The sequence below is a fragment of the Myxine glutinosa genome, chromosome 6, assembly GCF_964187855.1.
Source record: "Myxine glutinosa chromosome 6, kmMyxGlut1.1, whole genome shotgun sequence".
NCBI classification, from domain to species: Eukaryota; Metazoa; Chordata; class Myxini; order Myxiniformes; family Myxinidae; genus Myxine; species Myxine glutinosa.
Window position 1 is genome coordinate 134,563,951 of NC_136266.1, and position 13,325 is coordinate 134,577,275.

Below are 13,325 nucleotides of genomic sequence, written 5' to 3' on the forward strand. Positions count from 1 at the left end.
TAACTTGTCAACTTTTTACTCCACTCAGCTTTCCGAATAAACATATCACGTCAACAAATACTACAGTCTGATCTAACAAACAATTCGTTTTGTATCAAATCATCGGCATAAAAGCATTAACATCACAATGTACCAATACACCATCAAAAGGTTCTGGTAAATAATTTGTGACATTAGCCCTGAATTATAAACAATTGCTTCATTGAATTAAAGCCACATTGGCAGAAGATGACCTCAGGAACCCGTGGTATGGACCGAGCGGTTGCCATTGAGGTTGATAAGGACTGATAGCCGTGGAAGGCCAATTACTAAAAGTTTACTACTTTCTTATCTGGCCTAATGTTATACACTTAAAACTCTCTATTTTTGAAACCTTTCCAGTTTCCTTGATGGAGGACCATACCAGAATACCATCTTATTCACGTGATTTCCTCATTCCTGGTTAATGCAAAGTTGGTTCCGTTTATCACTGTTATTCTGACTCCAGGATTACATCAATCATCGTCTAACAATCACTCAAGAGGGTCGTGGATGCCATATGAACGGTGGTGGTGCTGTAATGCTCGCGGGTGCTGTGGACGAGACTTGTACATCGTCGCTCACCGTCAGGGTGCAGAAAACCACCATAAAGTTGCACTCCACAGGTTCAAGTCGCTTGACTCAACTTGCACTCCATTCCATTATTGGGAATAACATTCACGTGCCATGCTATCTATCATTTACCTTTCTTTCCAGGAGAGGTTTTGGTCGATGGGCATATCACAATGCTGCCGACTGTTAAAGCAGGAGTGGCTGTTGTTCCTGCTGCATCGACCTTCATCTTGTTGCGTGCATTTGGCCTGTCACTTCTTTGGGGAACACGTCAACGACTGGTCTTCATCAGCCTCCAGCCAACCTACACTGACCAGGTACGAAAGCCTCGTGTGTGGGGCCATGATACTCCAATGCTCTCTGCATTCGGTAGTAAATAACACAATCGGACAAATTACTCCTGATATATTCTTTGTAAAAAGCACATTGCCTTTAAATGTAAACAGGCTTGATGCTTTTCTTGACCATAAATTTAATAAAGAAAAACAAATCTCATTCTTTCCTGGGGGGTGCTCAATCACCTTTGTTGTCTTATTTGCTACCTTCTTCATCTTCAGTAAATAGTGTCTTCAGAAAGTATTGACACCCCTGGACTTTTTTACATTTTGTTGTGTTACAGACTGAATTTATAATTTATTACATTGAGACTTTTTTTAACACTGATCTACACATAGTACCCCATAATGTGAAAGTGGAATTTTTTTTTTATAATTTTTTTTTTTTAACAAAATAATTAAAAATGAAAAGCTGAAATGTCTATAGTCAATAAGTATTCAACCCCTTTGCTATGACAATCCGAATTGAGCTCAGGTGCATCCAGTTTCCTTTGATCATCCTCGAGATGTTTCTACAACTTGATTGGATTCCACTATGGCCAATTAAATTGATTGGATGACATGATTTAGAAAGAAACACACCTTTCTATATATGGTCTCACAGTTGACAGTGCATTTCTGAGCAGAAACTCTACCAGGAAGTCCAACGAACTGTCCATAGAACTCCGAGATAGAATTATGACGAGGCATAGATCTGAGGAAGGGTATAAAACAATTTCTAGAGTGTTGAAAGTTCCCAAGAGCACAGTGAGCTCCATCATTAGAAAATGGAAATAATATGGAACTTCCCAGACTCTTCCTAGAGCTGACCGTACACACAAACTGAGCAACCGGGCAAGAAGGACCTTGGTCAGGGAGGTGACCAATAACCCAATGACCACTCTCACAGAACTACAGAGTTCCTTGGCTGAAATCGGAGAACCTGCTGGAAGGACAACAGTCTCTGCAGCCCTTCACAAATCTAGGCTTTATTGGAGAGTGGCCAGACGGAAGCCACTCCTGGGAAAAAGACACATGACAGCACACCTGGAGTTTGCAAAAAGGCACATGAAAGACTCTGAGAGCATGCAAATTTGTTGCAAATCCTGAGAGCATGAAAAAAGGTTTTTTAAAATAAATTTGCAAGGAAGAATGGGAGAAACACACCAAATCCAGATGCGCGAAGCTGACCCAGACATACCGAAGAAGATTCAAATCTGTAATCACTGCCGAAGGCGCTTCTGCAAAGTATTGACTCGGGGAGTTTAATACTTATGTAAATTACTCGTACTTTTTTCTGTATTTCTTTTTAAAATTATTTTGTAAAAATGTCTATTAAAACAATTCCACTTTGACATTATGGGGTATTATGTGTAGATCAGTGTTAAAAAAAATTCAATTTAACCCATATTTAATTGTACATTAAATTAGGAAACAGGTTATTTTGCGTATTAGCTACCAACACTATATAGACATATTTCCTCAATTAATTTATGGACAAACATTACTCTATCTTTTTTTTTCTAAGTGTTATAAAAAATTATAACATTTATTTAAATATAATAATATTTTTCATAATTATATATAATATATTATTATAATGTAATATAATTTAAATATAAATAATTAGAACATTTAAAAATTATAACAACAAGTCAGGAGACGACGATGGTTCACGAGCGAGCGGTATTCAATGACAAAGGACGGACTATAACCGAAACGGGCCCGGACAGGCCACGCCCGGAAATGTCAAAACGAAGGTTACTGACCTTGAAATGAGATAGAAAATAATGTATAATCAGTTATGAGGTTAGTTAGCTACACAATACCGAAAATTCTGTGAAAAAAATTTTTTTTTAAATGAGAAAAATGCAAAATCGAGCTCTGTGGGGCTAGACACATGACATTGGCCGAACCAAATATCGAAACCCCTGTCAGATTCCACCAAACCCCTCGGAGAAGATGTAGCTTGAACTCGATTACCCCCGAAAAAGACATCTTTTTTGGGCGTGGCTCCGCTCACAATGGGCGCAATACGCCCACTCTCGGCAGGACACAACTAGATCATGATATCAACCTCCCACCCAAGTTTCATCAAGATCGGATGATATCATCGGGTAGTTATGCTGCAGACAGACAGATACACACACAGACAGACACACACACATGATGACTATAGTGGTCACTTGATAACTCGTGAACCAATTATAACATGTTAAATTAAAACCACCCTCATATTAGTGAAGATATTTTATATTCTGCTACTTTGAATACTATTTTTGTGTGCTTGTGTCAGGTCCGTGGCCTTTGTGGAACATTCACTTCGTCCCTGGCTGATGATTTTACCTCTCCAGCTGGAGATGTGGAAAACAGTGTGGCAGCCTTTGTGGCTCGTTATGCCATTCCACCCTGCCCTGTTGTCATCTCCAGTGCACTGTCTGTTACCCATGAACCTTTTGACCCATGTGGAACCTTCACACAGAGTCGTCCTTATGCTGAGGCAGCCTGTGCTGTGCTCTACTCAACACCTTTCCAGGTTTGGATACTGCAAGGAAAATCCACTTTAAATTTGAGCCCACACCTATCAAAATTGAAGTGTGTATGTCATAAACATATTGTTACGGACACGACTTATTAGGATGTTATGATGGGCCGAGCGGAATGGCCGCCGTGTTCGCACAGTTTACCCGATTACACTCGAACGTTGACTAAGTCGCGTTATGCTAAATCAATGAAGGAAAGGACACAACGGCTGGGATAAATTCAACGACACAAGGGGTACAGTTCTCAAGACCCCTCCGGAGGAGGATATAATATTGGTTATGCGGAACGGTTAGATTACACGGCAAGAGGTAAAGCACAGCAAGATGGGCACTTAGACACGGTCTTATCTTATTCCCGACAGACCACAGACAAACGGGACAAGACTGACTTACACAGGGATTGATGGCAAGGAAGGGCAGGCAGTCGGTAGCTCAAGGTGCACCTTGGCTCAGGGGCAGAATCGACCCGGTCCGGTCCAGAGAGGCGGAAGGTATTTCTCAGCGCTAGGAGGTGGCGTCCTTTCTTCTTCGTAGCTGAGGCGCATCTGACGTCACCTCCGTCTTCCTGCGCATGTCCCGCGGGGAGTGACACGCCCTCGGCTCGTTAGCTCCGCCCCAGATGGAATCGGTCCGCCGCTTCTTATTGGGTGCGGGGGGTTACCGGGCTCCGCCCTTGACGAGGAGCTGACAGTGAGCCCCTGCGTGGTAACCCCATCGGAGCACATGGTCAATGGCGGCTAACCAAGCCGGAGTGAGGACGCGCACTCCCCGCGCCGCCGCCGCCGCTGTTGTTGTAGTTGTTGTTGTGGTTGTATGAGGAAGAGATGCGGGGAGGTATTGGGAGGTCCTAAACTTACTAATGGTGCCATACAATCACATTCTGGTGCAACGAAGAGTCAGAATTAATGGAAACGAGTCCTTAACTGACATAGACTAAGAATAACTAGCAAGATGTCCGAAAGTTGTCTACGTGAGATGCGGTGGACCTGGGCACGACATTTAATGGGGGAAAAAGGGGAAGGTCGGGGCTACAGAGTGTTGTTTACAGACAATGGGACTAGGGAATGGGGGATTGGGGATAGTTGGGGAGTATTGGGGAAATAGGGGAATATTTACAAGCGGATATAGATGGAGGCCAAATCCCATATCCGCAACATTGCACCCTTCTCTACCTCGGGGCGGCCCGACCCGATAAATTTTTACCTACGTTAGTGTGGCACTCAGATGTAGTTCCCTCTACTATTAACTCAACCTTGAGTGCGACAGTTTTACAGATGTTCACAAATGAGTAAATATGTCCCCCTGCGACGTTGCACCCTTCTCCTCACAGAAACACACCCACAGGATAACCGAATCGCGGAAAGAATCCTCAAACTAAACATACAGCCGGAAGGGAGCATTATTTACACAAGACTACACTGATATTTACACTACGATCCAGGACCTGTTTTTGGAGGAACACATGCAGATGTTATGCATAGAGAGAGCACGCATGCCAGCATCGATACACCAACCCACGAGTGCCCTGTGGCCTTACGGCCTTTAATAATGTGCAGAGCACCCCATCCAAGCACCAAAAGCACCACCCCATCATGTACAGTCAGCACCATCCGGTGCACCAATAAAGTGTTCAACGTCACCGGTGGTGTCGCAGCCGGCCGATGTTCTGCCGCTGGTCTTGCCTTCCTGAAGTGCTTGGCCTTCTAGCTTCCTTAGAAAATAAAGAAAGGCGCCAACCGCGTCCATTTCTGTATTGTGGTGTCAGGGGGCCAACTAAAAGTGGTTCACCTGTATGGCATAGGTGCCACGTTGACCCATAGGTCCATCCACGGGTGGTGCTTGCCCGCAAAAGACTGCGGTCCATGGTGGGCGGCCACAAAAATTGCGGTCCATATGGTGTATCGATCCCGGCAGCAAGCAGCGAAAGTACAGGCCCACAACTGCGGAGCCAGCACCTCTCTCTCCTCTCTCTCTGCCCCAAAGCCAGATCCTCGGAGGTGGGAGACAAAAGAAGAAGACAAGTGAGTAAGGTGGTAAGGGCGCAAAAGTGCACGCAATACAAGGTAATGCACACTGGGGGCACATGGGAACCAGGTGAGACAGGTACGTTCCTACCGTATGCCCCCCCCCCCCACCAGGTAACCTACATTGCCCCTCCCTTACCCCTTACTGTATCCACAAAACACAACACTACCCATAAACATCTACTTTACAAATCAACAAACGTCCCTACTGTCTTCCCCGTTCCTCCCATAAACCAAATTCGTCTTCTCTCCCTCCTAACCAATCAAATTTGCCATTTCCAACTCTCATCAAAATTTGCCATCTCCAACTCAACATCAAAATTTGCCATCACCAATTCATCATCAGTCCCTCCTAAGGAGGGAGAGATGGAATCACCCCAATGTCTCATCCACGTCGTGATGCGTCTCACAAATCCACACAGCAATTCTCATTTCCTGCAACACAGAACAAAGAAAACCCAGGTGTGGAGTCATCATCATCACCTCAGGTAAGTGGCTGCATATGGTGCGACAGGTTCATCAATCCTAACTATTTCCTAAATGACTTTAACAACTTTACATTACCCGGGGTCTTTCCCTGCCAATCCATTGGCCAACTTACACTATGGGTTCTACAAACCAATTCCCATTGGCCAAACTGTGGTGCCTCTCAATTTGGGGTCTCACTCCCCCGATTCATCTCTCGGTGCCCTCGCACAATTTCTGGGCTGCGACGTGTAGCTCTCCTAGCCGGTCTACCCACCTGCACACCTCCACCACTGCAGTTGCCTCCGAGCTTACCTGCTCCTTACCCTAACCTATCTACCTGGGGAAGGCCCTCTTGCGCTCTCCCCACTCGGTGCCCTCTCTGGCACTGGGCTACCCGGGTCCGTCCTCCGGATCCTCGGGCCCCATCCACAACTCTACCGGCTCCCAGAGCCCACCTGCGGCCTCACCTGGCCGACATCCTCACAGTGGTGGAGTGCCCAAACCAACTACACACACTAACAGGCTACACGCCCAGCCATTTCCACACACTAATGCACCCATCCACAATACCATTCTGCATCCGCACCACAAATGCCAATATCCAACCACAATTTACCTATACCCTCTACCTAACACTTACACTACCCGCCCCGGGTACTCGTGAAAGGGGTCCACTCTTCCCCCATCCACACCTTCGCACCATGCACACCACTCCGTACCACTTACTCCATGTATTCCACACACCTGTACTTGCACACCTGTGCTCTCACACCTGGTGCCACCTGCACCCTTCTCTCCCCAAGCGCATTCGCACTGATCCACAACACTCACTACTCATACACTGCTCCACACACCTGTCCAGTTCTCACACAGCATCATCTCATCTAACTACTCCCCTCTGAAACTTGCGCTTCCCAGTCGTCCCTTTAAACTATTGCGCTCCCTCGTCATTATCATCCATACTAATCTACCTGCGTCCCCACTACAGGTATCCGTCACTATCTAAACTTAACGTTACCTAATGTCATCTTCGCTAGATCCCTACAATATAACCTAACCCACCCGGGCTAGTTTTCACTGCCATACACCCCATAAACTCTAGCGCATTTGCCCCACATGGGAAGGGTGGCAGGGATGCCACCCTTACCCACCGGGCCCATCGCTCACTACCAATTTTGCACATCAAATTTCAACAAATCAAAAATTTGCCAATCACTACCCATCATCTGCCAATCATTACTGCCAATCCTTTGCCAATCATCAAATTTTGTTTTTTTCTAATTTTGGGTCCAAAACACTAACCTCATCACACAGTCTACTCCCTAATGCCTCTCGGTGCGCCAATTCACTTCTACAGCCCGGCTTCGTACAGCCAAGCCATGCATGCGGGTTGTTTGGTGCCAGCGGCTGGATACGTCCCGCATTCGGGGCAGGGACGGGGGCTTACCCGGCCCGAGATCCCACGCACCACCTCGGCGTGGAGCCAACCAATGTCCCGATCTCGACCTGCCGGCACGTCTCAATAGAAAGTGGTCGCCATGACGACCCTTCCTATCGGGCTGCCCGCTCCGCCTAGTGGAGCCCGGACGCGGCCGCTCCACGCGAGGCCCAGCGTGGATCGCACACGGCGGTCCTTTCGAACCCGCCATGGCTCGGATCCCCGCTGGTTCTCGCGGCACGCGAAGCCCGGCACGCACCGAGGGCCCGCTTCGGCTAAAAGTCGACCTAACCTCTAACCCGGTTACCGTCGATGCCTCACCTGGATGCTTACAAGCATACGCTACCCCTTTCGTGCTCATACATCCAGCCGTTTCCATGCTCCTGGTCGTACCTTCTCTAACACACCCAGCTACACTCATTCCACTCACAGCCTTGGTCACACACCTGACCACCGAACACCTTGGCACACATTCGTCGCTCGCACACCTCACCAACACACCTCTTCGCGCCCCTTCCTCGGTCACCTCCTCTGTGACAATCACAGGTGTGCTCTTACTCGCACACCCAACCACGTGCCTCACGACCAACTCAAGTGTGCATTCCCACACACGCTCTACCATTCCAGGTGTGCATCCTTCCATTCCAGGTGTACATCCTCGCTCACCTGTCACAACCAACTCACGCTCCGTGCCACTCGTACTACTCTCACCTCCACTCTTGACAGCGCACTCTTTCCTCATGCACCCGTCCGTTACACACCTTTCTCGCGCACACTCTCCCGTTACACCCTCTGTAACACTCACCACAGGTGTACACTCTTCCTTACTTTTGACAGCACACTCACTGGTCGGCGCGCACTTTTTCCTCACACACCCCAGAGTCGGACTTTCTCGCACACCCCCTTGTTCCATACCCTCCGGACCAGCCATACACCTCACTCTTGGCCTCTCACGAACTCCCGGGTCCATCTCGACCCCCAAGCTTCTTAAATCACCTGGCGCATCATACGCACGACCATATTGGTCACCACTTACACCGGGTCCTCTTCCTCTTCGCTTTTCCTCCATCATCTGCGAATCCCTCATCCGGTTAATGAGCACATCATCACGATCCAAACACAGACTTTGGACCAATTCTTTTACTTCCTCTTTCATCTCTTTCTTATCCCCTCTCCGTCGCTTCTTAATTTCGCTTACCCCTTCTTCCACTTCTTCTAATTTCTGCTTCACCTCTTTTATTTCCCGGTACGTCTCCTCAAGTTAGTCGTCCTCTAAGGCTACCTTGACCGTTTCCATGTGCGTCCTCACCTGCCGGTCCTTCGTCTCCATCACCTCTGTCACCTCGTCCAACCTCGTTGTCAGTCCCTCACGTACCATCTGACATTGCCTCTTTGTCGCTATCAAGTCGTTTTTTATGTCGTTTTGTGTCGCTTTTAACCCTCCTAATACCGCAGTGTTCCTTGAACCTGCTCCGTTAGTCCTTTTTGTCCCTCCGTCAGCTGTTCCACCTCCTGCGTCAGGTCCTCTATGCCCCCTTGTAATTTTACAGTCCCCTTTCTCACCTCCTTCTCCATGTGCTCCTTACAGTGCCTCACCTCCTCGCGCACTCCTCCGACCTCCTCACTCACCCCTCTTCTGATCTCTTCTCCCATCACTTGCATCTCCTGCCCAGATGCCACCCTCATCTGCTCCATTTCCTCCCTGTGAGCATCCAGTTTAGTTTCCACCCCCATTCTGACCCCCTCTATCTGCTGCCCCATTTGTTTAACTTCCCTTTCCGCTTGGTCCCTCATGTCCCTCAATTTGCCTTCCATACTGTTTTCTAACCCCTCTAACCCATTTTTCACTCCCTCTATCTGATTCTCCTGGGCAGCCATTCTGTTTTCTACCCCCATTAACCCCTCCTGTATTTCCCCTAATCTATTGTCTAATCCCTCTATTCTACTCCCTAACCCTCCGATCTGGGCCCCCATGTCCTCCCTCAATTTCTCGCTATTGGACCCCATTACCCCCATTTGCTCACTCTGAGCCTCTATACTGTTTTTCAAACCTCCAATTTGGTCTCCCATTTGTCCCATAAGGGCCCTCATTTGCAGGAAAAAAAGGTTCGAATCCACCAACGGCGCTGCCACGGTCGCGGTCGCCGTAGCCATGTGCGAGGCGCCATTTTGCGCACCCGTCACCTCGTGCGCGAGGACGCCATTTTGCGAACCTGCCGCCCTCACTGCTTCGCTCTCCTCATGTCCCTCAATTTGGTCCTGGATCGACCCTGCCTCACTCTCCTCTACCGGAACCCAGCCGTCTTGATCTGCCATAGCGCGACTTTCAAAATTCGGGTTTTTATTTTTGTAAAACAAAATCAAATTTCGCCGTTAATAATTTCGAGCGCGTGAAGCGCGCTCCGGATCGAATCCCACTTCCCGACACCAATTGTTACGGACACGACTTATTAGGATGTTATGATGGGCCGAGCGGAATGGCCGCCGTGTTCGCACAGTTTACCCGATTACACTCGAACGTTGACTAAGTCGCGCTATGCTAAATCAATGAAGGAAAGGACACAACGGCTGGGATAAATTCAACGACACAAGGGGTACAGTTCTCAAGACCTCCGGAGGAGGATATAATATTGGTTATGCGGAACGGTTAGATTACACGGCAAGAGGTAAAGCACAGCAAGATGGGCACTTAGACACGGTCTTATCTTAATTCCCGACAGACCACAGACAAACGGGACAAGACTGACTTACACAGGGATTGATGGCAAGGAAGGGCAGGCAGTCGGTAGCTCAAGGTGCACCTTGGCTCAGGGGCAGAATCGACCCGGTCCGGTCCAGAGAGGCGGAAGGTATTTCTCAGCGCTAGGAGGTGGCGTCCTTTCTTCTTCGTAGCTGAGGCGCATCTGACGTCACCTCCGTCTTCCTGCGCATGTCCCGCGGGGAGTGACACGCCCTCGGCTCGTTAGCTCCGCCCCAGATGGAATCGGTCCGCCGCTTCTTATTGGGTGCGGGGGGTTACCGGGCTCCGCCCTTAACGAGGAGCTGACAGTGAGCCCCTGCGTGGTAACCCCGTCGGAGCACATGGTCAATGGCGGCTAACCAAGCCGGAGTGAGGACGCGCACTCCCCGCGCCGCCGCCGCTGTTGTTGTAGTTGTTGTTGTGGTTGTATGAGGAAGAGATGCGGGGAGGTATTGGGAGGTCCTAAACTTACTAATGGTGCCATACAATCACATTCTGGTGCAACGAAGAGTCAGAATTAATGGAAACGAGTCCTTAACTGACATAGACTAAGAATAACTAGCAAGATGTCCGAAAGTTGTCTACGTGAGATGCGGTGGACCTGGGCACGACATTTAATGGGGGAAAAAGGGGAAGGTCGGGGCTACAGAGTGTTGTTTACAGACAATGGGACTAGGGAATGGGGGATTGGGGATAGTTGGGGAGTATTGGGGAAATAGGGGAATATTTACAAGCGGATATAGATGGAGGCCAAATCCCATATCCGCAACAATATGATTATAAACAGCTCTCCAACCTACAGCAACACCGTGACGTCACTGTCATATTGTGCTATACTGCATATATATATATGCAAATTTGTTGCATATTCGCCTCTCGCCGTGAGGTAACTCGGTTTTTGATGTAAACTGGGCGTAATGTCTTAAAAATGCCTTAAAATGAAGACAAACACCGTAATTCGTAAAACTAGAGTAAATAACTGGAGGAGGCTGCGGCTTCGCCCTGAATCTTTGCCGCTCCCCGTCGGGAGTCCCTCCGTTGTTTTCTATCGGTCGGGCCATTCCACATACCCATGCACCCAACCAAGCACTTCTTGCTACTCCCTGCAGCACATATGTCAATTTCCAAACAATTTACCTACTCCCTCTACCTAACTTTAAACTACCCTCCCCAGGTATTCGTGAAGGGCCATCCTCCCCCATCCACTCCTTCGCACCATGCACTCCACACCACTCATTCCACACCACTCACTCCACACACCATTTATTCCCACACACCAAGTATTCTCTCCATTTATCCACTTGCACCCCATGCAAGTCAATCACTCAACACCATTACACATGTCCTCAATACACCACTCATACACTTTCTCCGGTCATCCCAGACCATTGCCTCATTTCACCAAGTTCAACGATAACCAGATTCTCACACAGACAACCATTCTCGACCAATGCCTCATTGCACCAAGCCCAAGGGGCACCCACAATTACACACACACAGCATCATCTAACTAACTACTTCCCTCTAATACTTGTGCCTTCCCTGTCTTCCCTTATACTAAGCATTTCCCTCGTCATTAACATCCTTCTAATCTGACTACGTCCCCTCTACCTGTATCAATGTATCTACTTAAATCTCGGTCTCCTATTGTCATCCTTCTAAATCCCTAACAATAACCTAGCCTGCCCTCGGCTAGTTCACACTGCCAAACCCCATAAATCTACTGCTCCTTTGCCCCAACGTGAGGGATGGTAGAGCTACCAACCCTCTACATCGGACACTATCTCCCACTATCACCACCCAGTCCTCTCGCACAATGAGCCCCCGTCATTGGAGGTACTGGGTCCTGCCTATATATATATATATATATATACAAACGTATACTGTACGTCCGAGCCAGCATCGTCATGTTTCGCCGTTGCCACGTTACGTTGGTTGTTTTACACAGTAAAGGAACCTTTACACAGTAAAGGAATAATCACAAAAATAGTGAAAGGCAAAGCAAGCACGCGACCGCAGCACAGGACAAAATGCATATGGCGTCGACTTTGTTTTGAATGAGAACCAGCAGCTACGCGTACGTATACTGTACGTACATTTTTTATATTTTTAATGTGCTTTTTATTGTATTTTAAATTGTTTCTATTGTTAAAACATCAACGTTAAAACAACGATCATCGATCGTTAAAACGTTAAAACATCCAATTGTTTAAATTGTTTAATCTTTTTCACGTCCGTAGGAGTGACGTAAAGTCGCACATAATGACATTCGCTGAACTGAAATTTACTCTAGAAGAGTGGCGTAAAGTCGGATTTGATGTCGGTCGAAATGGCATAAAATGGGGTATGACTGTATATAGTTGGAGACTGCGCGCCTCCAACAAGTCCTTGCATGATCAGACGTCTCCGCGCAGTCCTGTGAAAGGGCTTTGCGCTCGCGCTTATATATCACGCTTCAAGATCACTCCGCGCTTCATCAAGCCACGCCCACCAGTGATATTTCATCAGCCCTGGTTGGCTGGTGGGGGCTTACCGGCCACGCCTTTGATGACTAGTTGACGTGGCCACACCTTGTTCCTGGCGCTCCGCCCCCTTCTTCCTCGAGCCGACCGCATGCTCAGTGGCGGCGCCTGTGCGAATGCTAACCAAGGCGTGTAACAGAATTTGGAGAGAGGTCGCAAAATGAACAAAAGGGCCTACTCCTTATTTGATTGATGCAACGCAGATTCAACTATTGGAAACACGGCCTTATCTAAAACACATAATAAGGAAATAACTGAGTTCCTATGGTGGCCTACGTGTTGCTTGTGGACTAACTAGGGGTGCAACCTTTAACTTTTACTGTCATATTTACAAGAGTTATTATTTACAAAAGTGTGGGTTCTAAAACCGCAACACTGCACCCTCCCTTTTTCCAGGCTCGTCCCGAGCCGAAACACAAGGGCTACCTTTTAACTTAATGTGACACTTCGGTGTGGTTACCCTCTACTTTTAACCTCACCCTGAGTGCGACAGTTTTAACACTAGATATGTCCCACCTGCTGCGTTGCATCCTATCGAACTGACTCACGCCCACAATTAACCGAATTGCAGAATTGTCTTCAAACTAAACATTGAAGCCGGTGGGGAGCATGTTATTTACAGTACACTACTAATTATTTACACTGTAACCCAGGACCTGTCTTTGGTGGGAAGAAAAAGATGGTT

The 13,325-nt window shown here is 47.8% G+C and overlaps 1 protein-coding gene across 1 annotated transcript in view; it reads left to right on the forward strand.

Annotated features, from left to right (window-relative positions):
• The window catches only part of LOC137429455 (SCO-spondin), a 444,698-nt gene that overhangs the window by 75,022 nt on the left and 356,351 nt on the right, over nucleotides 1-13,325 (forward strand). The window contains exons 12-14 of the mRNA XM_078781076.1: nucleotides 488-644; nucleotides 736-908; nucleotides 3,202-3,441. Coding sequence (XP_078637202.1) covers nucleotides 488-644; nucleotides 736-908; nucleotides 3,202-3,441 — 570 coding nt within the window. The remainder of the gene's footprint in view (nucleotides 1-487; nucleotides 645-735; nucleotides 909-3,201; nucleotides 3,442-13,325) is intronic.